Source organism: Thamnophis elegans, chromosome Z (genome assembly GCF_009769535.1).
Source record: "Thamnophis elegans isolate rThaEle1 chromosome Z, rThaEle1.pri, whole genome shotgun sequence".
In the NCBI taxonomy this organism is placed as follows: domain Eukaryota; kingdom Metazoa; phylum Chordata; class Lepidosauria; order Squamata; family Colubridae; genus Thamnophis; species Thamnophis elegans.
Genome location: NC_045558.1, coordinates 42,171,407 through 42,194,820, shown reverse-complemented (window position 1 = coordinate 42,194,820; position 23,414 = coordinate 42,171,407). Strand labels below are relative to the sequence as shown.

At 34.7% G+C, this 23,414-nt stretch overlaps 1 protein-coding gene across 2 annotated transcripts in view; it reads left to right on the top strand.

The window, feature by feature from the left end:
• The first annotated feature begins 3,774 nt into the window (after positions 1 to 3,774).
• SKAP2 (src kinase associated phosphoprotein 2) overlaps positions 3,775 to 23,414 on the top strand; it is a 127,210-nt gene continuing 107,570 nt past the window's right edge. For both annotated transcript variants that reach the window (XM_032237312.1, XM_032237311.1), the window contains exons 1-3: positions 3,775 to 3,938; positions 10,806 to 10,911; positions 14,826 to 14,851. In XM_032237312.1, coding sequence (XP_032093203.1) covers positions 3,887 to 3,938; positions 10,806 to 10,911; positions 14,826 to 14,851 — 184 coding nt within the window. In that variant the 5' untranslated portion in view covers positions 3,775 to 3,886. The remainder of the gene's footprint in view (positions 3,939 to 10,805; positions 10,912 to 14,825; positions 14,852 to 23,414) is intronic.

Below are 23,414 nucleotides of genomic sequence, written 5' to 3'. Positions count from 1 at the left end.
GTGTAGTATAACATTTGTTGACCATCCAGTCAAGAATAATTTCTACATGGTGAACTACAAGGTAAACCTAAATCACATAGGATACCATGTGAAAATAATTTGTTTATCCCTTTACTAGTTTACCAAGGTAGGTTGTCTCTGGAAGCTCCTGTATGCCCAGGCTGCTCAAATAATTCACAAACTAATAAAGAAAGATTTAATAGATTAAAATTTCAATTCATGAACTTTCTTGGGAAGGTTTTGTCTTAAGTTACCACACTTTAGCTTAATTGGCACTGTATTGTTGCTGGAGCTTTAATCTGTGATCTCCAATCCATTTAAGAAAGTGCACTTATTTTTATTGGAGTATTTTCAGTTGACTTCAGATCACCTCCTTTCACACAGCTAACAGTTATAATAATGTCAACAGAGAAAGTAATTTCAGTGTAAATGGAGTATTTGTTGGTTCAGATGACATCTTAAATTGGTTTCTGAGGAGAAACTGAACAGTAAATTAAACTTAAAGTAGGATTAAGATTAGCCCCAGAGGTCAAAATAGCTGGGTTGGATACTATTTCCTTGTTAACCTATTATGTACATACATGCTTCCTGAATCTTTTGACAGAAATGTGTAACCTAAAGTACACATTAATAGCTATTATAACAATTGGAGAGAGACAAACACAATAGAAGTATTCCCTAGGCAGAAAGAGTAGCATTTATTAACAATTAACACAAATATAAAAATCGCTATCCCCACAGATACTATTACTGTATTACATTATACGGACCAGTTACTTAACTGCTTGAATGTGGGTTAAGTCAGCAATAAAATGGATAATAAAATACTATTGCTAGCTAAAATAGCTTCCTTGTCTAATTAAAGATAAGTGGAAGAAATACCAAACTATAGTTCAAGAAATGCAGAGAACATTATTTGATAAAAATGCCTATTATCTATTTTCTCTCTACATTAAAAAAATAGAAAGCTTCTGAAGAATAACTCATTGAGAAGGAAGGTTATGTTCAACCCTTCATGCAGATAATTTTTATTTCCCAATCTTCTTCAATGGATCTTTCCATTTTTAAAGATATGATCAAACAAAATTTCTCATCATCAATATGCTTCCTCTCAAAAGGAGTAAAATACAGAGTCAGAAACTATGGTTTTCCAGATATTGGTAAGCTACAACTATCAGGATCTTCACCATCTGCCAAGTTAACTAATTTTTTTTTAAAGTAATAGATTTACTATACCTGGACCAAATTAAATTGGCTTTCCAGTCTTCCAGTCTTCAGATTGTTTAAAAATTGTAACTCTTCAAAATGCCAGGTACAATAGTACTTCCCAGTTTAGTGCCCTCCAGGTGTGTCAGAATGCAACTCTTAAAAAGTATAAGCTATCATGGCACAAATATTTATTGAAGATTCTGGGAGCTACAGTGCCAACTCATCTCAACAGCAGTAGGTTGGAGAAAATTGCATTAAATTCTAGCTAAAGGATTAATGGAGGTTGAAAGGACAGTGGCTTATAACTGCTTCCTTCATATTAAACTATTAGGCTGGCAGCAGAATGAATGAAGAGAAGTAAGCTCCGCTGAGAAGCCATATCAGCTGTCACCTGGCAGTAGTCATTATATCAGGTTCATACCAGAGAGACTGAAGGAGACAGGGCCACAATCAGTTGCAGCTTTATCACAATCCTATTTCCATCGAGTATCACTTGTCACCAGCCATTTCATCAGGGAAGTAACATGAAACAGAGTTATCATCAACTCAGCTAAGAAGTCATCTTAATCAGGTTTCAGCATCCATCTTCTGTCACCTGGCCAGTAGAACAGAAGGACCATTCCTCTGTAAAGCTTTGTCATCCCAGATGATTATCATAAGATTGTGTATTAAGAATATAAGACTGAGTGTGCTCTTTGTTTTATTGTCCCAATTACCATTCTGTTTATATTCAGTCTTACATTGGATCTTTTTAGAGTTCAAGACTTGAGGAACAAAATTGGTCTTTGTAAACTAATGATAGAAAAGTTTTCCACCTTTTGTCTAACCAGGACAAAAATCCTAGATGCAAATACATATCAGACACTGCCATTAGTGGAACTAAATGAAAAGATCTTACTTAGATCAACTCATGGCTTAAGATAAATAATGGATATTTTTGGAATATCAGAAGCTGTTAATGAGCTATCAGGCCTTTTTAAAGATGGTTTGATAGTGATTAAAATGAAAGTGGACAGTTTTAAATGTCTATTGTAAGCAAAGCAATAATGAACATATGTTGCTCTGAAAAATAGAATAATAAATGTTTTACAACAGTTTATTAAAATTAAATTTATACTTTTTCCATTAAAGCAGAAAATAAGTGTCCTTTGGTTCTCTGTGCAACTCAAGATATTTATATCTTGTTCATCATATTTAAATTTGGTCTGCATGGATATGGTACCAATGGCCATGCTGTTTATAAATACTGAGAATTGTAATCTCAGCATAGCTAGAAGCAACCAAATTCTAAATTCAACCCTAGATATTTTCTTGATTGAAATTCTTGCAAACACTTCTGTCAGTAATATCATGCTTTATAGATCAATGGACTCAATAAAAGCCATTATTTCATTCTATGTGTATAGTATCTTCTCTATACAAAAGAATGGAATAAAGAATTGTTGGAGAAAATAATGATTTTCAGAATTAATCAATAATAGTATAATTAAGAAGTTATTTTTCTTTATGCATGCTCAGCTCTAGCAACTATAAATTCGTTCAACTTCTTTTGCATTCCTTCTAGGCCAAGGGTTTCTAAACTTTTTAAACTTTTTTGGTACATGCTCCCTAAAAATTAAATACCAAAATGAACAGAAAGAAATAAGGAAAATATTGCAATGGAACTTTGGGAAAGGTGGATTTTTTTGTAACGTTTATTACAATAAAATTATAAAAAGTTTTTTGGGCCACCCCTAGATTAACTTCACCGCTTCAAGGGTGGTACATCTCACAATTTTGGAAACCAAACCCGAGATTTTTAAGCCTGTACACAAATATTATGTTTGAGATTAAGAAAGATTGCAACTTATTAGAAAGTCATGACTTTGCATTAATTACAGAATAAAAAATAATCTTGTATTTTAATTTTTTTTAGATGTGTGCAGAGGTGTGAAAGCAAAGTGCTGCTGAAAATCAAAATAAAACTGAAAAAGCCTTCTCCTGCGAGTGTTTTGGCTGCTATTTCTCAACAAGTGGATTACTTGTTCCACTTTATTCCGGACATAGAACCTTCTACAGGTGAACAGAATCCAATTCGCCGCCAAAGGAATCATTCCGGTAACCACATACCACTGCAGCCAGGATAAATTCCCGATTATTACAACCTGGAATGTCAGATCGTGGCAGGATTAGAAGACCGCAAACCGAATCAAGGTGGTCGAGAACTAAAACCGGGGAAAGCTCAATTTAGTCAATCAAAGAAGCTTCTTGCGTATTTCTATTCCAAGCATTCTATCGAATAGAAACCTCCAAAGACTGAAGCTGCCGTGGACCATTTTTGGCCATTTTTGATAGTGGAAAAGAATTTAAGACTCAAGTGGAACTTAAGAACGGGAAGCCCACACTAAATATGGAGAGAAATGCAAAACTGGAGTCACATGCTGCGACACTTGGCAGTACGGAGTTTTTGTAACCATAGAAATGGGAACTTTTGCAGTAACGGAAGCGTGCTCCGGTGTTAAGGGCACATGCGCAATACTACTTAAGATACGGGAAATGACTATTACAGAAGCTGGCAGAGTAGCCCCGCCCCCGAAGTTTATTAACTAACTTCCCGGAGCCGGGAAAGGGGTGTGGGTGTGGTTATATCTTTTCCCTGCCTTCGCTGAGCAAGGGGTTCCCGTGCGACCACCTGGTCATGATGCAGGACTTGCCCGCTATCCCCGAGGAGATCAGTAACTTCCTTGCAGGTGAATGTGCCCTGCGCGGCTGGGAGGTAACTTCTGCAAGCGTGGAGAGACGCTTTATTGGAGGCAGTGTAACAGGGCTACAGGAGAGTAAGAAAAGAAAAGGGAAGGTAGAAGAAATGGAGAAGTGACTTCTGGGGCGGGAGTGATTCCTTTTTGGAAGTGAAGCCGAAGATTTAAACTTGAAGATTTAATAATAAAGAAAAGGGGGACTCTGTAGGAGGGTCATCAAGAAACGTACCCGAGAGGAGCGCAGGGTGGGCTTGATGCTTAGCTGTTCGTTTTTTAAATATTTGGACAAGAAGTAGGCAACTACTTTCCTGACTTGGATTAGGGAAAGTTTGACATCAGTATTCATCAGAAAATCTACTTTTATACTTTTGCTGTGTTATTTTGCAGATATATGCTTAAAGTCAGTTTGGTGTATAAGGCTAGTGAATAAGATACAAGACTGGAAACCAGGAGACTGAGTTCTAGTTCCATTTTAGGCATAAAAAACCTGAGTGACTTTGTATTAGTCACCTAACCCACCTCACAGGGTTGTTGTTGTGGGAAAGAGTATTATGTTTGTTCAATGCCTTGAATTATACAATAATGAAGGTGGAATAAAGTTTTAATTTTAAAAAATAATTTGCATTTATTAAATGCTGTTGCTACAAGTATAGAGTTTAGCTAAGAAGAACTTAGAGTGGTACTGTAGAATCATCACAATGTTTAAATAAGTCCACCTGGATCAATGTCCAAAGTGCAGAATTGGAGCTTTGTTTCAGCAAAAAAAAAAAAAAAAGGAAAAGAAAGAAACCTTTGACATTTCCATATTTGCTTACATTTTCATAATCTTAAAATAGATTGTTCTCTGTTGTATTTCCTGTGTCGCACATTATACCAGACTGAAAGCCACCTAGTTTTTAAAAATATATTTCCTTTTGTTAACCAAATGCTTTCAAATGAAATAAAATCCCCTTTCTATTGGTGACTCTGTTTTGTATTTATGCCAGTACTAAATTTCTATCATATGTTTGGCTGAAATTCTCTATCCATGTATAATGAAATGTATTTTTCTAAAGTCCTCTAAATAGATTTGTTTCATATTACTTAGTAAATAACTTGATTTGCCCCCACCAGTATCTACTACATTGAATTTTTATTCAAACATACATATGGGCCTGTAAACACTTTATTAAGTTTACTACATGAATTGTCTTAATCAAGAACCAACTACCTTAAATATATGAAATAACTACTAAATGGGCTGGATTAGTATGCGTCCATAGTAGGAATACTGTAGCAACTCAAACCAGAATTCTGAGGCTGTAGTTCCTTTAAAAAAAAAAAATTATTACATGCCAAATAAGTCTTGATCAATTACATCTCAAGTCAACCGTTATACTGTAGGTTGAAAGATTGCTTGAGTATACCTTTAAAAAGTATTTATAGCTCTGGAAAGATGTGATTAAGTCAGCTTTTCAAGAATTCTTTCCTGGGTGCCAATAAATCTAATTGGCAGATCTAATTTCATACTCTTTCATACCAGGTAAACATTAGGGTTGCATATGCTTCAGAAATTATCTTGAATGAGGGCTTTTGGATCTCAGGCAAATACTACACCTAGTTATGAAGGCAAGACTGATTCTTTTCAGGCTCTGAGCAAGACTGAAACAAATGCTGCTGTTTCTAACCGCAACTCTTACAGCAGTGGCACCTTCTTTCCAGACATGAAGTGAAAACATTGGACTGTTGTAATGAATAGCAGAAGAGTGTTGTGTTTATGTGGGATCTAATGCACTTATTTTTATTAATCATTTTTGAAGTGTGTTGTAATGCAAATCCTTCCAGTTCAGCTCCTCTTGACTACATGGATGTATCTATTATTTTTTCCCCATCAACCGAAGGAAGTATCATTTTTTAAAAATATTTTTGATTTTCCAGACTAGTTTATAGTCTTGGAGGTCTCCTGTCTAAGAACTAACTGGGCCTTACCCTGCTTAGGTTTTTGAGATTAACAGAGGTAACCCAGGAACTGCTACATGTTGTGATTGGGACTTATTTATCCTTGAACGAATCGGACTTGGCTAGAGTCATACAGAAAGTTATTCTGTTATTAACGGCCTGCAAACTATAATTTTTGGGTTTGCACAGTTCATCCAAAGTAACCATATTGTTTAAGTTTGATATGCTAACCCGCTTTCTTTTAGAAGACAGAAAGCGTCTTTGAGAATATATGGTTGCAATCTGTTTGCTAGAAAATAAGTTTAATTTTGAATGCATATATTTATATACCGCATTTTTCAGAGTATAAGACACACCCTTTTCCCTAAAAAAGGAGACTGAAAACCTGGGTGCATATTATACACTGAATACAGCATTTTATGCCTCCCAAAATGCCACCCCCTTCACCAAAATGGCTGTGCATAGCGTTTAGGAGGCTTCCAGAGTGCCCTTGGGGGCTGGGGAGGGCAGAAATGGGTGAAAAATTGCATGTTTTTTGCTCAATTTTGCCCCCCCAGCCCCACAACCACTCTGTAAGGATAGAAAAATGGGCCGGTTTTTGTTCATTTTTGCTGCCCCTCCAGGAGCACTCTACAAGCCTCCTAAAGGCTATCCATGCCTTTTTTTTAAAGAGAAAAACCCTGTTTTTGTGAAAAATGAGCCATTTTTTGGAGATTTGCAGAGTGCAAAAACTTTTTATTTAAATTTGTCTCTTCAAAATCTTGATGCGTCTTATATTCCGATGCGTCTTATACTCCAAAAATACGGTATACACATATACATATATTCAAAATTAAACTTCAAAATTAAAATCACAGTGTATGATGGGTCTTACCTTTCGTTCTTATTAACTGTCCAGCTTTTTTCTGAGTAGAGTGATCAATTTTTTCTGCCTTCACACTAAGAGAGTAAAATCTTGGCATTTTTAAGGTGTGTGACCTCAGATCCCAGAAACCTCCAGCCAGCAGGGACTTTGACTAAAGGACAAAAGGAGCATAGTACTAAAATCATGGGCAACCCTTATGCTTTTTTTGTTATTGCTGTTAACTGTTGTCTTATTAATATGACTAATTGGCATGATATTTAAAGAAAAATGAATATTAGTCTTCCATTGATAAATCAAAAGTTAAAAACAGACTAAAAAATTCTCATGATAAATGATTGAAATAAGTCCTCAGTTAAATATTTATATTGTAGGACTAATTCTATAAGTCCTAATTGTTTCTAACAGTGAACCAGTTAGAGGCTTATTTTCTCCAGATGTCTCTGCACCCTCCCCTTCATAGTTCTCATCAGTAGTGTCCTGGATATGTAATGATAGGAACAGATTGATAATGAGAAACCTGAACAGAAAAACATTACAAAGGGAAGAGTGAATGAAATTTTAACTAAAGCTACTAAAGCAACAGGATTGGTCCCAAAAACACATTGCTTAAAAAAACCAAACACAATTCTACTGTTGACATTTGAAAACATTAAATGTACTATTGCATGATGTTCATCCAGAAGTTTTTAACTCTAATTTGATGAACCCTTGATATTGACCTGGTTTGCTCATAACTCTAATAGTGGTTTGGCTTACTCACCACTTTATGCTAAAAGTTATACAGAGTAACAGAATTGGAAGATATCATGAAGGTTTCTAGTCCAACCTCTTGTTCAAGTATTAGGAGACCCTATACTATTCTGGATAAATCTCATCTTAAAAATCTCCAGCGATGGAAGCAAGCCATTCTCAATTCACCTGTACTATTTACACCTCCTTATCCAGATTATCTAATGCAATGAAAAATTACTGTTTTTACTCAAATTTATTGTTAAAACTTTCAAGAGAATATTTCAGGCAACATTATTATTTATTGCTATTATTTATTTTTGAAAAACTCCAAATGCTTTTAATGAGTCCTGGCACTACCACTAGTCTGCATTCATGATGGCAGTATTTGATAATGTCATAGTTGGTATAAATGGATTTTAATTTTTTTGGATTTTGCATTTTGTGCAAACACAATTCTGCCATGTATGTGAAAAAGTTACTACTGTTTTAATTAAGTGAATAATCAGAGTAGCATATATTTATTGCAACTCTAAAAAGCAGTGGCATCTTTTTGCATCGTCAGGCAGAAGCTTTCCTGATAAATGACTTGCATGCTTTAATGAGTAGCAGAGAAATTCGGTACTTTGTGAGGTCTGAAGGTTTTTTGAATTATTTGTATGGACGTAAGTTTGTAGAGATTTGTGCATATGTGTAAGGCTACATAAATTATGTACCCTGTTGTTCATGCACATGTGATGTTCCCAAAAATTCTCTGAAATGCAATAATAGAAGTTTGCAATAAGCATTCTCAGGTTCTACTCTCTTCCATGCAATTCTTAATTTAGAGTTACTATTTAATTTAACTTGCATGATTGTAAGTCATGAATATGGATTATCTATTTGAGCACATAAAACGTTTTAGCTGCCATGATGAAAAGAGTAGCAGTCACTCTCCTTTATTTCTCTTTACTGTGGTCCATTAATTAAATCTATTCAGGGTAGAATTTCATATTTTTACATTTAGATCTAGACATAAAATGCACACTTTTTAATTCCATTTTCAGTCTGAATATTACTGAAATGAATGTTCATTACAGAAGAATTTTGGATAACTGATAAAGACATAATCATTATGTAAATATAATTTAAGTTGATTACCTTTGCAATTACTATCTCTTAAAAATATTGAAATGAGAAGAGATATATTGAAGTTAAAGAAGAAAAAGAGTTTCAAAAACTGACATTTTTGAAATAATCTGTAGTATTACAAAAAGAGTCTTTGTCTTTTATATGAGGTTATAGTGCCCATATCAGCAATAAAAAATGGGATATGCTATTTTGTACATTTGCTGCCCAACGGATTTATTTTAAAATTAATATTGAGCTATCTGTCTTGTTATTCTGTTGGTTTATTCAATTATTCAGAGACAATTTTGAATGAAAATGATATTTTTTTGCTTAAAATATAACGTGATTCAACATCTAAGAAAAAGGTACCAGTACTCAGTTTTTTTCCAATACAATTCCTTCCTTCCTCTCTTCCTTCATGAGTACCATAAGATAGACCAGGAACATTAAGAATCAATTTCTGCCGATGAAATTAAAGAATGACAGTGTTGACTCCAAGTCTGTTATCTCTAATAACAGACTTAGGTTATACCAAATTTATCAGCCAAATAACACAATTATTTAAATTATACAAAGTTTATTTCTAGTTAGTTATTTGGTTCTCTGCTTTCAGAAGAACCTTTCATAAAGAAGTAATTATTTTAGAATATTTTATCCAAGTTTGGAAACTACTCCTTTTTGTTGTTTAGGTATCAGTGCTCCCATTTACCAATATTTTAATTTATTTATAGACCAATATTTTATGATTATGCATTGCACATTTTCTATATAACCTAATATGAGCTGTTTCTACTCATATTCCATTGGGCTGTGACAATCACTATTCATGAAAATGTTTGAAATACAACTGTTCTGTGCTAACTCAGATTAGGCATTAGCCCAACCATGCAGTGAATGTGGCTATGTATAACAACTAGCCTGTCTAATTTCAGCCTGCCATTAAGTGAATAATTGCCTCATTATGGGGAGAAAATCTATTCTTCAGTCAACTGAACAACTAGATTGCATAGCTAGTTCTGATGTCAATTGAACTTGTTATATAAGAAAAGCAATCCTGGGTGAGACCAAAAGGATAATCCAGCAAACTATTTGTAACATGATCGGGCCTTTGCTTTTAGAGAACAAATTTGACAAACCTTTCATCATTTGTCCTTCAAAAACAGGTGTTCATAATAGACATAAAATAATTTACTGACTTATTATGGGCATCTGCTACTAAACAGAACTTTATTTTGCATAGTAAAACACACACACATGAATATCTGATGCATGACTGGGTTTATGTATCAAACTCATAGTATGATTTTTTGTTTGTTTGTTTAAAATGTTGCACCGGCACACCTATAAATATTGATAAATCATGGGCCCAGTTTGATGTGTGAACTGCCAATTGTGTATTTAACTGTAGTTAACCAGAGAATTCTCTTTAATAATACATCCTTCTATTTCTATCCATTGACCATTTGATTAAATCCAGATTAAATTAATATGTATCAAGGTAAAGTTCTACATCAGAATTTCATAAGAAAAAAATTATAAAAATGGAAATGGTGCTCTGCTTGTCTATATGACTTTATTACCATATTTAGTATAGTTTTATATTGAAACTTACTGTTTTCTGTGTTTTGTCATAAAAAAGTTATTATGTTGTTTTAGCATGCATATTAGCAGTTCTTCTGTGTACAAAGTGATTCTTCGAGATTTACTGCCATTTCTCAGGATCCAACTTTTATATGAAGGCTTTAAAGGTAGATCAGCTTTAGCATGGACAAAGAAATCATAAGCTGGCAGTCTGTTTTGAAAATGCTATTTTGTTAATAAAAGTGCCAAATAAAGTTTGATTTTGTGACAATCATATATTAGTTGAAACAGTTTGTTATCTTCTGGATTGTATTCTTTGAGTAATAGGTGGGATACATATATTTTACATGTTTGACAGTTTATAAAAATTTGTTCGGCTTTTGTTCACTTAATGATAGCAAATGTCAAAACAGCATTTGCTGTGCTAAGCATAAGCAGAGCAGTGAACAAATCTGTTCAATTTACAGTTTGAAATATCTTTCAATTATTTTATGCCTGGAACTGATAAAGTAACTCCATTAAATAGTTTGGCTGTTATTGCTTTATGAATAAAACTATAATAGAGGTATTTATCATCTGAAAATTAGTATTTCTTTTTTGACTCATCTCTCTGCCTTTATTCTTTCATGATTTAGATGTTGACACATTCATATCAAATATCCTAAAAGGTGAAAATTTATCCAAAAGAGCAAAGGAAAAAAAGGATGTCCTGGTTAAGAAGATGAAAGACATCAAGTCCAAGTAAGTAATTATGCTTGTATAAAATACATTTGTGTAAAAGTATATAAGTTTGCAACCAATCTGTCCAATAGGCTATCCTTATTAGTTTTTTTTAAAAAAATGAATAAGTTAATAAATAGTCTAGCATAAATTAAATCCTTGTTTGTTTGTTTGTTTGTTTGTTTATTTGGGTTTATATACCATGATATTCTCATTTCGTGTTCCAAACAAAGGAGAAGGGAAACTCAAGCTCCTGTCATCAGATTGCTCTTCTCTAATAGGTAACAGTAGAAATATAGCTACAGGTAGTCCACCCTTAATGTCCATTGTTTAACAACCATTCAAAGCTATGATGGCACTGAATGAAGGGACTAACAACCAGTCTTTGAAGTTCTGGTCATTTCAGTGGTCACATGAACTAAATTCAAGGGTTTGGCAACCATTTTGTACTTATGGCCAGTTGGTGTGTCCTGTAGTCCTGTCACAATTTGCCATTTGTGATCTTCCCTGCCAGCTTCGCACAAACAAGGTTAATAAGGAAGCTGGCAGGGAAGATCATAAGTCTCTTGGGTAAGTCTCTCCCCCCCCCAATTCTTCACTTTTGTCCTTTGCTTGCATGCACTGTGCTCTCCCCATGCACTACAACCTCCTTTGCCACTTTGTATACATCGCCTCATCTTCCTCCGTTTCGTTCAGTATCGTCCTTCCCTCCTTTGCCTGAATGCACTGTGCCTTCCTTCCTCTTTTGCCTGCCTCCCCCTTTTTTTTACTTACACCCAGAATACCTTCCACCACCACTCCTTACTCGTATGCAGTATGCCCTCCTTTTCCCTGGCCTTTCTGCATATATGCCACTCTGCAGCAGCAGCAGCTCCAACTGCCAACATGGATGTAGTCTGTACTTAGCCTTCTCAGACCTCCCTCATCCCTGATCAACAGCCCTGCATTCCTTACTTGAGATTTTCACTGCTTCCCATTTAACAATATGCACATCTTGACGTTATGGTATCCATGACTGTCTGGATTGCTCCCAATAAGTGATTTGAGGCCTATTCATTTCAGATTAGTCACTTTTTACTTTTACTTTTCCATGTAAACTTGGAAAAAACATTTGCTTTCATTTGTGAGAAATAGGGGTGGCTAGTGCTTTAAACACTTAAGAATCTTTCATAACATGTAAGGCATTTTTCTACACTGATGCACTTTTCATGCAGCCTATGATACCGACCACTGGTTAATGGAGATGGGCAGATGTATGGCAAAAGCATTCAGCAAACATATGTTAGAGGTCTTAATCAATGACTGCCATCTAAGATTGGGCAAGTATAAAGCAGCTATCAATATGCATAAGGATCATTGTCTATCACAACTTGAAGAAAAACTGGTCATCCACATAGGGAATATTATTAAGATGCTTGTAAAAGAAAGATAGGTAATAAAAAGGAAAAAAATTGGGGGATAAAATTCAAAAGTTAAAACCATGCTCCTAAATCTGTAGGAACTTGATCCATGATTTATGGAACAAACGATTAAGCTAGCAGGAATGAGATTCCTGCTAGCTTGAATATTATCGCAATAGCATTTAAACTTATATACTGCTTCATAGTGCCTTAGCGGTACTCTCTAAGTAGTTTACATAATTAGCATATTACCTGCAACAATCTGGGTGCTTATTTTTCTGAGTTTGGAAGGATGGAAGGATGAAGCAACCTTGAGCTGTCAGAATCAAACTCCTGGCAGTGAGCAGTAAGTTAGCCTGCAACACTGCTTTCTAACCACTGCATCACCATGGCTCTTAACAGATTAAAAGGATCATTAACTTTCTTCCCCTTTGGCTTTTTTTCTTTTCTGTTTTGCTTGGAGTTGGCTGCAGTTCTGGCAGGTTGTGTATACTTCATGGGTTTTGGAATGAAGTGATGTAATGATGGCTTTTATTAGATGTCAGAAAAATAACTTCAGACATTGTTAGCAAGACAGGTTTCTAAAAGTGTAGCTTACGAATAATGTTCTGTAATTCAGTCAAGTGAATCTGTCAAGAACCCTGACAATCCAGTACAGGATTGAATAGAATCATAGAGTTGGACAGAATCCTTTAGGCCATCAAGCCCAACACCCTATTTAGGTTAGGAATCTCAGTTAAATTTCAAAGGAATCTCTGACTGGCAGTTGTCTACTTTATGAATTGATGCTCAAAACAGTCTAGGTAATTAGTTTATTGTTCATCTATAATTGTTGGGATTGTTGTAATTTCATAATATTTGGTATCTAGTCTTGTTCTTCTTGTGACCAATATTTACAGAAGCATTTGATACATCTGGAAATGGTGCTTTCCTTATCAGAAATTAGCAAAATTAGAATTCTTGCTACATCCATTCTAGGGTTACTATTTATCTAGCTATATAAATCCTAGCATGAACCATTATTTCTTTCAAAATGAGGCATTGCAAAAGAGCAAAGTAATATTTCTTTGGACTTTGTGAAAGTAGATATGCTTTTGAAAAAAACTTGATGTGTGCTGAAAACCTTTATCTATGTCTCGCTATTCTTGTCAGACACATGGTTGATCCATGTCATACTTGCTTACAGTATTATATCTGACTGTTGTGTTGTTGTGGTTGTCTGGAAAAGTGACTAAATAGATAAAGCAATATAAGAGGTTGTTGTCATGATGGATATGATTTGTCACTGATAGCTTGGCTTTTTGCCAGCAAAACTTTCTTTCCTATCAAGAATAATGCTTACCTCAGATAATTTGCAACTATCAATATATCGTTTAACACTGATAAATTGTTTATTCTGTCCGAAGTTTTAATACCAGAGACAGACTTGAGGAATATAACAAAATGTACCAAATGGTACTAGAATATTTGTGTGGTGTGGCTGGCTTATAGTAATGATAGCATCAGGTTCTAGCCTAGGGATGCTTAGCACAATAAAAGTGCAGCATGTATCCCTTAGGTTTTGCTCTTCTGTCCTGGTGATGCTTATGGATACAATTTGTTGTCCGTTGTTGTTTATTTAATTAATTTATAACAAGTGGAATGAGCATCTCTAGGCATGTGTAATACATTAAAAAAGTAGAAAAAGTTAATACCGTGTTTTCCCGAAAATAAAAGAGAGTCTTATTTTCTTTTGATCCTTGAAATAAGTGCTTGGCCTTATTTTCGGGGAGGTCTTATTATTTTTGAGGTCGAGGAGGTGGCAAGTGTGGTCACCTCATGGCTGCTGTTGTGTTGCAGTATTTTTGGAAAGGGCTTATTTTTGGGGGAGGGCTTATTTTTGGGGGAGGGCTTATTTTAGTGCATGTGCTCAAAAGCTCAGTTGGTCTTATTATCCAGGGAGGTCTTATTTTCAGGAAAATAGGGTATTTGCTGTTATTAAATAATAGCAGGGCAAGAACCATTGAATACCATGAAATAATATCCCCCTATTAATTCAGATTCAAAATCATCCTTATCCTCAGAATGATTCTAGATGTTGTGTGTTTCTTTTTCTGTCTTAACATTGTATTCAGCAATATTCTTACAGGTGTATCCTTATGTTGTCCAGAAAGATATTATTTATCAGATTTAACTTACTGTAATTGCTTTCCTGTTGTTCAACTTATATAAGCATTATCTTTATCTTTTTTAACCATATTGTGAATTTTTCAGAGTAGTGATGATTTTTTTTCTGTTTTCCATATTAACATATTAATGTTTTCAATTCCAGCTTAGGTGCAATATAATACAATCATTAGTTCTTCATTACTAATATGCAACTATTAATATCATGGAACCTTAGATCATATTTTTGAGGTAGTGATGCTCAAAGTGCCTTTCAATAATTAGTTGTGGGCTATCATTTTATTAACCTGGAAAAACATGCACCGTTGTTTAGATTTGCACACATTTACTGTATCCTTTTTCCCACTCTCTCTTTTTCCTTTCCTGCAGCTACCCACAAGAATTTCCCGAAATAGGTAAGAGTATATTTTTTCATTTGCATGTGCCTTAAATATTTTTTATTACTACTGAGCTTCCAAACTGATCTTAAGTACATTCAATCACCTTTTGAAAATTCAGACTATGCACATATGATATGGTTGAGTATGCTGGCTCCCCCTACTGGAAAAAGCATGGAAGGTTCTCCCATTTCCTTTTTTAAAAATATACATTTTTCTGCTTTTATAAAACAAAAGGGCACACTAACCAAGAACTAAAAATTGAGAAGGAACAAAACTATTTCAAATGAAATATCATTGCATTGGCATCAACATTAAAATGCTTTCTAATATGAATTCTAAATTCAATGAAAGTGTTTATTCTCGACTTTGCTTGTTATTATGCTCTACTTATTCCTATTTTGGAAAAAAAATTCAAAGAAGTCTCTTATAACAATTGATCATTCCTTTGCTGGACAAATACAGTAGAATCCTTATGTCATGATATTGCCCATTTACAGAGATAATAGAAGCAGGGATATTGTACTTCTATTGGTGAATTTTCCAAGACATTTTACAAATCTGATTTTGACCAAGCAAAAGAAATATTCTGCTTCTAGATGTTAATTTTAGTTTCCTTTTTCTATCTGTTCCTTAACATGTTTCTTTTGGTTTTTTTTTTGCCTATGACTGCAAGTTTAAAAAAACAGACAAAATGAAAGCATCAGCATAAGATATGTCAAAAATATAAATGAACTCTTTGGTCAAATAGTAGAAGCAAATTGTAGCAAATAATGTGAATATTTTCTCCAAAAAGAAGCTTGGCAACAACAACTTGCTTTCACATTTGCAGAAATCATAGTTTTATTTTAGCAGTTTAGAGATTCAGGACAAGAATGGGAAGCTGAAATGTGATTTGCATCTTCTAATGGATTTCTCGAAACAGACCTTATAATCTCATTAAAAATAGCCTGGTACAGTGGTCTGTTTTGAAGCTGAACCTGAGATGGCCCTTATTTTCATGATGCTAATTCATGAGGTCATGACCTGCAGCCTGTGAATGCTGGTATAAGGGTCACAGCATGAGGTCAAGAAAGCATCTGTGGAACTACAGTGGATTCTCCCCCCCCCTCCCACTAGTAGGGCAACAGCCAGAAAGAGTAACATTTACTTATTTCATTTTATATCAGAGTTTATAGGCCTGCTTTCAGACAGGATATATTCAGGATGGCCTACAAAGTTCAGCTGCCAATCTCTGAAACAACAACTTTGCTCCATTGTTTTGGGAATTTGTTTGTTCATTTTCAATGAACTAAATTTTCAGTATTATCTCCAGGTAAAGAGTGTTCCTAGAATTGGTTTGATCACTGAATTTAGATGCAAAAGGAGAAAAGCTTTCTGATTTTCTAATGTAATCCAATTTGGGTTTTACATTTTTCAAAGCAGTGATTAAAAAGTAAATATTAATTAATATTTGCCTAAAGCCATTCTACAAATTGATCCTAAACCGAGAATAATTTTCATATACAAGGATCAGATTGCCTATGCAGATAGGCTAGTGACATGCTGGTAGCAACATTTTTAAAAACAATTTTTTGACTGCTAAGGACCATGAGGCATAGTGTCAGGAAAGGTAATAGAGCTAGACTTAGGGGTATGCAAAATGGTTTGAACTCAAAACCTGTCATACCAATTTTATAGAGAAGTATCCTGATTTATGTTTCTGAACAGAGGAAAATGTTTCAAGCTTATATAGTCCTACCCTGATTTTAAAATAGATGTTTTAAGTTCAAAATGGAGATGCTTTCAGCTTGGAATGCTTCTGTTTAATGCAGTACAGATTTGTTTTTTGAATTTTAAAATTCAAAGCATTTTTAAAGTTGATATAATTTGAACACCATTCCTCATTTTTTTCAAATTTTTTGTTGGGTTTTTTCCCTTATCTTTTAGCAAAATAAAAGATATCAGTTTTTCTTTATTTTCTTCTTTTTAAGAACCTGTGCTGTTCTTTTTGCTGCAATGATGTAATCATGGGGATGGGGATTGAATTGGAAAAAGTGTAGTATTACAAAGACTGTCTGGTAATGCATACTTAAACACCAGGTTGGCTTTCTGATATATTGTAATACACAAAGTGCATCTGCATAAAAGCATTCCTCAAGAATGGATCTAACAACCTAGATCTAAAAACCACCAGCAGATGGTTTTTTAAGGTAGGCTCATTCATAAAATCTTATACATGTATATCCTTATTGCTTCCGGTGGGAAAGCTGTTAAACCTATGAAAGTTGGAGATGTTCCTGACCTACTAAATGGAATATATCACCTTATGTACTGAGAGTGTGTAAATTTATTGCAGCTCATGGTTGTATTGTCATCCTGTTTCCTGGACCCATTACTCTTGCCCTTACTATGCGAGTCAAGTGCTTTGCCATTTATGTGTTCTGTGCATTGTTCTTTTGTCCTTGGATTTTTTAGATTCTGGGTCCCCAGTATAGCTTTCAAGAACAATCATCTACTTAACATGTTATTTGATGCCCACCAAGTTTATTTCACCACCTAATTTTAAGCCCCCCCCCCCACTTTTAATAAAAAGAGAATTGAAAGCTTGTATACTGCAGATTCAGGCGTGTAGAATTTGTATTTCATGAATAATTCCGAGAACGATTCCTTGTATATAAAATGGTGGGTGGCATCTAGTGGTACTTTATTTATATTCTATTAGATGATGTCTTGTGATTGGCTACATTCTCCACGGGGACAATTTTGTGAAGGTGTCTGGAACATGCTGACAAAATTTCTTTGTTTTATATTTATTTAATTTATTTATTTTATTTAATTGGTTTGTATTCCGCCCACTCTCAAGAGACTCAGGGCGACTTACAGGTAAAAAAGGGACGGGGGACATTCAAAAAAATAAAAAACAACATTAAAAATTCCACAACATTCATAACTTAGGATTGGGCTGGATAAATCAACAAAACCCAAGTGATGTTGGTCTGTCTTTTTTACCTTAGTTATGTATCCTAAAGTTTCTTGACTTTCTGTCTTCCTTTCTCTCTCCCATCTTTCACCCTTTCCCGCTACACACGGAGACACAGAGACACAGAGACACACACATTTACAAATATGCATATAGTTTGTCTGTCTGTCTGTCTGTGTGTGTGTGTGTGTGTTTGTGTATTCTAGGAGGATGAAATCTAAACCCCACTGCCTGTTACTAATCCAATAAATTGCATGAATTTCTGCTCTATAACCATTTGGAGGCTGTTAACTTGCTTTTTGCTTGTCCTCTAGTTTACTCTGAAGATTGTCTTACTCATTAGACATATGTTCACTTACATTGTAGGTTTAAAAAAAGTCTCATGTGTACTGTATTTTATTTTCAATTTTTTGCTTTGTTTTGAAAATTCTGTTAGAGGGCTTCAGTCTTCTGAAAGCAGCAAATCTAAAGCTTTTTGTTATATAGAAATGCAATTGTTAAATCTTCTGAAACTAAGGCCCCCTATTAGTTTTTTGTATATATTGTTATCAATAAATCACTTATGCTAATAAATGAGTGGAATGAAAAGTTAAAAGTTCTTACATGACCTAAACAATGGAAAAATGTCTTAAGTCCTATTTGCTATATTTTCTCATTGTTTAGGTCATGTAAGAACCTTTAACTCTTCATTGACTTGAACAAAATTTTTAATATACAAAAATAATTAGAATTTATTGAACTCAATTATATTTATAGAAAAACAACATCAAAAACCATATTTGTTGGAGGTATAATAATGATAATGCTTTTTAAAAAGCACATGTTTTTATGACATATATTTACTAAATTTTTGGAGCAAATAGTGGACTACAGGAATATGATTATGTGACAAAAGCTAAAATTTTCAGAGGATAATATTATCTTGAACTACATATCCAGTACATGAAATTTAGCTTTAACACTTAAAAAATCAGCAAAGGACATACATGAATGTTTCAGATGAGTTCACCCTTGTGGCCTCCACAACCTAATATAATCATTGATATTTAAATTTGGATGGGTAAAGTTATATGAACTCTTAATCTTAACTTCAAAAGTTCTTAACTTGGTGCCTTCATATGTCTTGAGTTACAAGTCACAGAATTTCTGCCTGCATTTTCTGTGTAAACCAGTGTTTTCCAATCTTAGCAACTTTAAGATGTGTGGACTTTATGAGTGGAGTCCATATATTCTAAAGTTGCTGAGAGTGAGAAACATTGCTCTAAACTGTTGGCAGATTATCTATCTATGTAATACTCACTTTGTCATGCCTTTTAACTGAGTGAAATAATGCAACATTGGCTGACAATTTTTGAACCAAGGTACTGCAAATAGACTAACTTACAGAATATATTCAATATTCCAGGACTCATGATTCCCAAGTGAACGAAATTTGGGGTAATTGTGACTGCTTCAATGCTATTTGATGCTGCTGCGGTCACATGATCTTCACTTATAATGTTCTGTGACAGTTTCCAGCCTGTTTTGCAATCCATTGCTCCCTCCCCCATTCAGCACTAATCATTTACCTGCCTGCTGGAAAGAGAATTTACGTTGCTCCCTTGTGGCCCATACTGCTCCTGTTGAATATCTTTCCAACCCATGCTGCACCTCCTGCGCATCTCCCTGACCCATGTCACCCATAACATGCCTTTCCTGAAGTGTGTGGAATCCATTGCATGCCTTTATAAATGCTTTGTGAGCCAGGCCACACCCTATGTGTCTTTTCTGACCTGCATGGCATCCCCATAACCATCTCCAATCTGCTCTCCTCATGTGTGCTTTCCCCATGTAGCGCCTCGGGAATCCCACACACCTCTCTGCTCCATCTTGTGCCACTACACACTGCCCATGATTTTCATGGCATCTCTTGCATACTACCAAGCACGCCAGGCATCCTTCCTGTCCCACACTCTGTTCACACATAATCTACAACCGGCGCAGCACTTCTCACAAATCCTCATAACCCCATGCATTCTTTTTGATCCACACTATCCCATGGTGGCTGATTTGATCCACACAGCATCTCTTATCCATTAACGCCCATGCATCCTTGTTTACCTGCACCACTCCCTGTATACATGATGTGACCTGTATTCCATTTATCATGTACACTTATGTACCCTACTCAATTCACAGCATTCACTGGGACAGTCTGCCTGCCTGTATGGAATATCTGACACACACTCAAACACTGTTCCCAACCCTCACAGCACCTTTCACACTCTATGATGTATCATTCATGACCTGCCCACACCTTGATCCTTCCCCTGTCTTGCAGCAGCCACTTACATGTATGCTGGCCTTGAATTGACAACTTCATGTTGGCTTCCCAATTGACATTCTCCCAGCAAGTTTCTCAGAAGCAAAATATATAGGGAAGCCAGCAGGAATTCTTGTGGACAGGGAATGAGGGATGGAGGAAGGGACGGTGGGGAGGGAAGGAGGAAAGGAAAAATGTAAGTAAAGGAAATGGAATTTGTCACTCAGATTGGGATCTAATCATGACTAATACCGTTGTTAAATTTATTACAGAAATTACTATTAGAACTCATATAAGATGTCCAGATTTTGGATTACAAATAAAGTTCAGCATATCTTCTTGTCATCTAGGCCAACCTTTTTAACATGCTGTCTTCCAGACCACCTAGAGTTAAATTCCTGAAATTGCAACAAGTGCTGACTGTCAATTCCTGAGACAATAATTGAAACATATACAAAATTTGGCATTAGTGTGTGTATGTTTTATGTAAGGATATATATGTGTGTGTAAAGAGTTGTTCATCAAAAATTCCACCAGTTTTTTCATAATTTAATAATTGAAGTAAAGTAAGTATTGATAAAAATTTGCAGGGTTTTTTTGGGGGGGGGCAGAAGTTAAATATTGGCAGTATTTTTGAATAAAATTATTTAGTATGGGAAGATTTTTTTTTCATGCAAAAAAGCAAAAATTCCTTGATGCAAAATCAATTTTAAGTCTTTATTGTGATAAATGCAAATTAAAGAGTAACTTCTATTCACAATGATTAGATATTTAGCTTCCCGTATTAGAGCAATATCATCATCTATTGGATAAATAAGCAAATTTGCTACAGAATAAATGTAAAAGTACTGTTTAATAAAGGAAGGCATGCCACTGTGCAAGTGATTCAAAATACTACTATCACAACACAAGATATCATATTGTACAAAAAAAATGTTGGAGCAGAATTATTTCCAGTAACCATTAACTGTGTTTAATTAATGAAACTTATAACAAAATATTCTGGGATAAATCAAAATGTTCTGGGAAAGATATTTTAATGAACATTAGCCTCTTAATTATCCTCTTGGCTACATTGTAGGAACACACGTGTGCTTTTTCTTTGTGTAACAACTTTTTATAAAGAATTATTTTTAAACTGATCATTAATTTTATGGCTGCAGAAATGAGATGCAAAATTTATGCTGTTGTCATTGGCATAGGCTCAAGGCACTACTGGTATTATGCATGATTATAATAGAATGGCTGCCATCTAATGAGTCTGTAGACATTTCATTTGAACATGCGTTGGTTTTAGATACGTGATTAGGCTTTAACGCTTTCAGTTATGTGTACAAATTCTTTTCCATAGATTTTACCTGATAATCATTATTCCTTAGAGTTCTCTTACAGAGATAGTAATTAACATTTTCCTTTACTGATTTCTATTGCCATTCCAAATATAAAGTTAGAATAAAATTTATATTTTAGGTTGCTTGATGCAGTGATGCCACTGACCAAATACATGAAAGCATTCATAGCTTTTAAAACAGTGCTTTTTGAAAACTGCCAGACTAGTCAATCTTTTTTTTTAAATGTGCAAAATTTGGCATTAGTGTTGTTATTTTGCTTTTGCTGCATGTTTGAAGTGGCTAGAGCAGGGATTGGCAATTAATTTTCTCAAAGAGCCACATGAGAAACAGGGACTGTTGTGGAAGACCGATGCCCCATCCTGCACTGCCTCCTTGCCTCTTCCCTTCCGCCTCTTGCCTCCTACCACCCTATCCTGACACTTATCCCGATGCTGCCACAGGCTGGACAGAGACAGCCAAAAGGCTGATTGCAACGCATGGACTGTAAAAAAGTCTGGGCTAGAGCATACTGTAGTCTAAATCCACAAAGACCAGGTAGTCTCTTTAATCTTATTTCTAATGTTAAATCTTGAATATATTCTGCAATATTCCAGTATTAGTGTTTCTGATAAAAATCAGAATTCTGATAAAAATCAGTTTCTGATAAAAATAAATACCTGCATTTAAAATAGCATAATTACAATTAAATCCATTACAAATGTAATTGATAGTCTTATAAAATAAATTAATTTTTTTGTGACACTCATAGGTAGAGTCCTCTGTCAAACACAGCCAAAAGGACTGCAGTTTGGCTGCATGAGTTCTCAATATTTCATAGCAGTGCAGAGTAGTCTTTAATTTACAACCACAATTGAGCCCAAAATTTGTGTTGCTAAGGGACAAATTTGTTAGGTGAGTTTTGCCCCATTTAATGATTTTTCTTGCCCTGTTTGTTAAGTGAATCACTGCAGTTCTGAAATTAATAACTCAGTTGTTAAGTGAATCTATTTTCCCCATTAATTTGCTTGTCAGAAGGTCACAAAAGGGAATCACACAATTCTGGGACACTGCAACCATCATAAATGTAAGTCAGTTGTCAATTATCCAAATGTAAATCATGTGACCATGGGAATGCTGCAATGATCATAAGTATAAAAAATGGTAATAAGTCACTTTTTTCAGTGCTGTTGCAATTTGGAATCGTCACTAAATGAATTGTTGTAAATCAAGGACTACCTTTATGTCCACAAGCTGTTAAATTAATTTTATACAGCTATAAAGGAAATACCTCATGTCACTCAGAATTGCTTCCCCCAAAACAAATAACATAGAAAAATCTGGTTCTGCTTATGTGTAAAATAGCCCTCCTTTGGATTACTGGCCAACCAATGTGACCTTTTTCTCTTCAAAAATGTAATATGTAATCCCTATTATTCACCTTGATCTAAATTCAATAAATGAATCCCTCTAAAACTGTATATATAACATCCAAAGTAACATTTTGTCCAACGTTCCTTCATTTTCTAGATGTCCATATTCCCCTGGACTCTGCTACTATTATTCCCAGCATTATTTAGTACTTAGTATCATCCTTTCACTTAATGTACAGCTTAGGCATAAAGGCTTGATCCAGGTTTCTAAGATGAAAATTCCTTAGAAAATTGGATAGAATAATAGAAGAGAAAGAATATTTTTTTTAAAGTATAAACACAGAATAAGCTTTCTTTTATTTTTCACTATTTGTTCAGCTCCTGTTAGTTCAGGATTTTGTTGGAGAGCTGTATATGAAAGGAAAACTGTTCTTTGACCACTATAAATATAAACATCTGGAACATTGTCACATGTTTCTGTGTGGTTTTACAGGTTTCAAACTCCGATTCCCCAGTTTTAACAAAAGCTGAATGCTGCAAGTGAAATCACATGCACTATTTGCATCCCACATTATAAAACAGCATATTTATAACTGCTTACAAAAGCAGAATGATG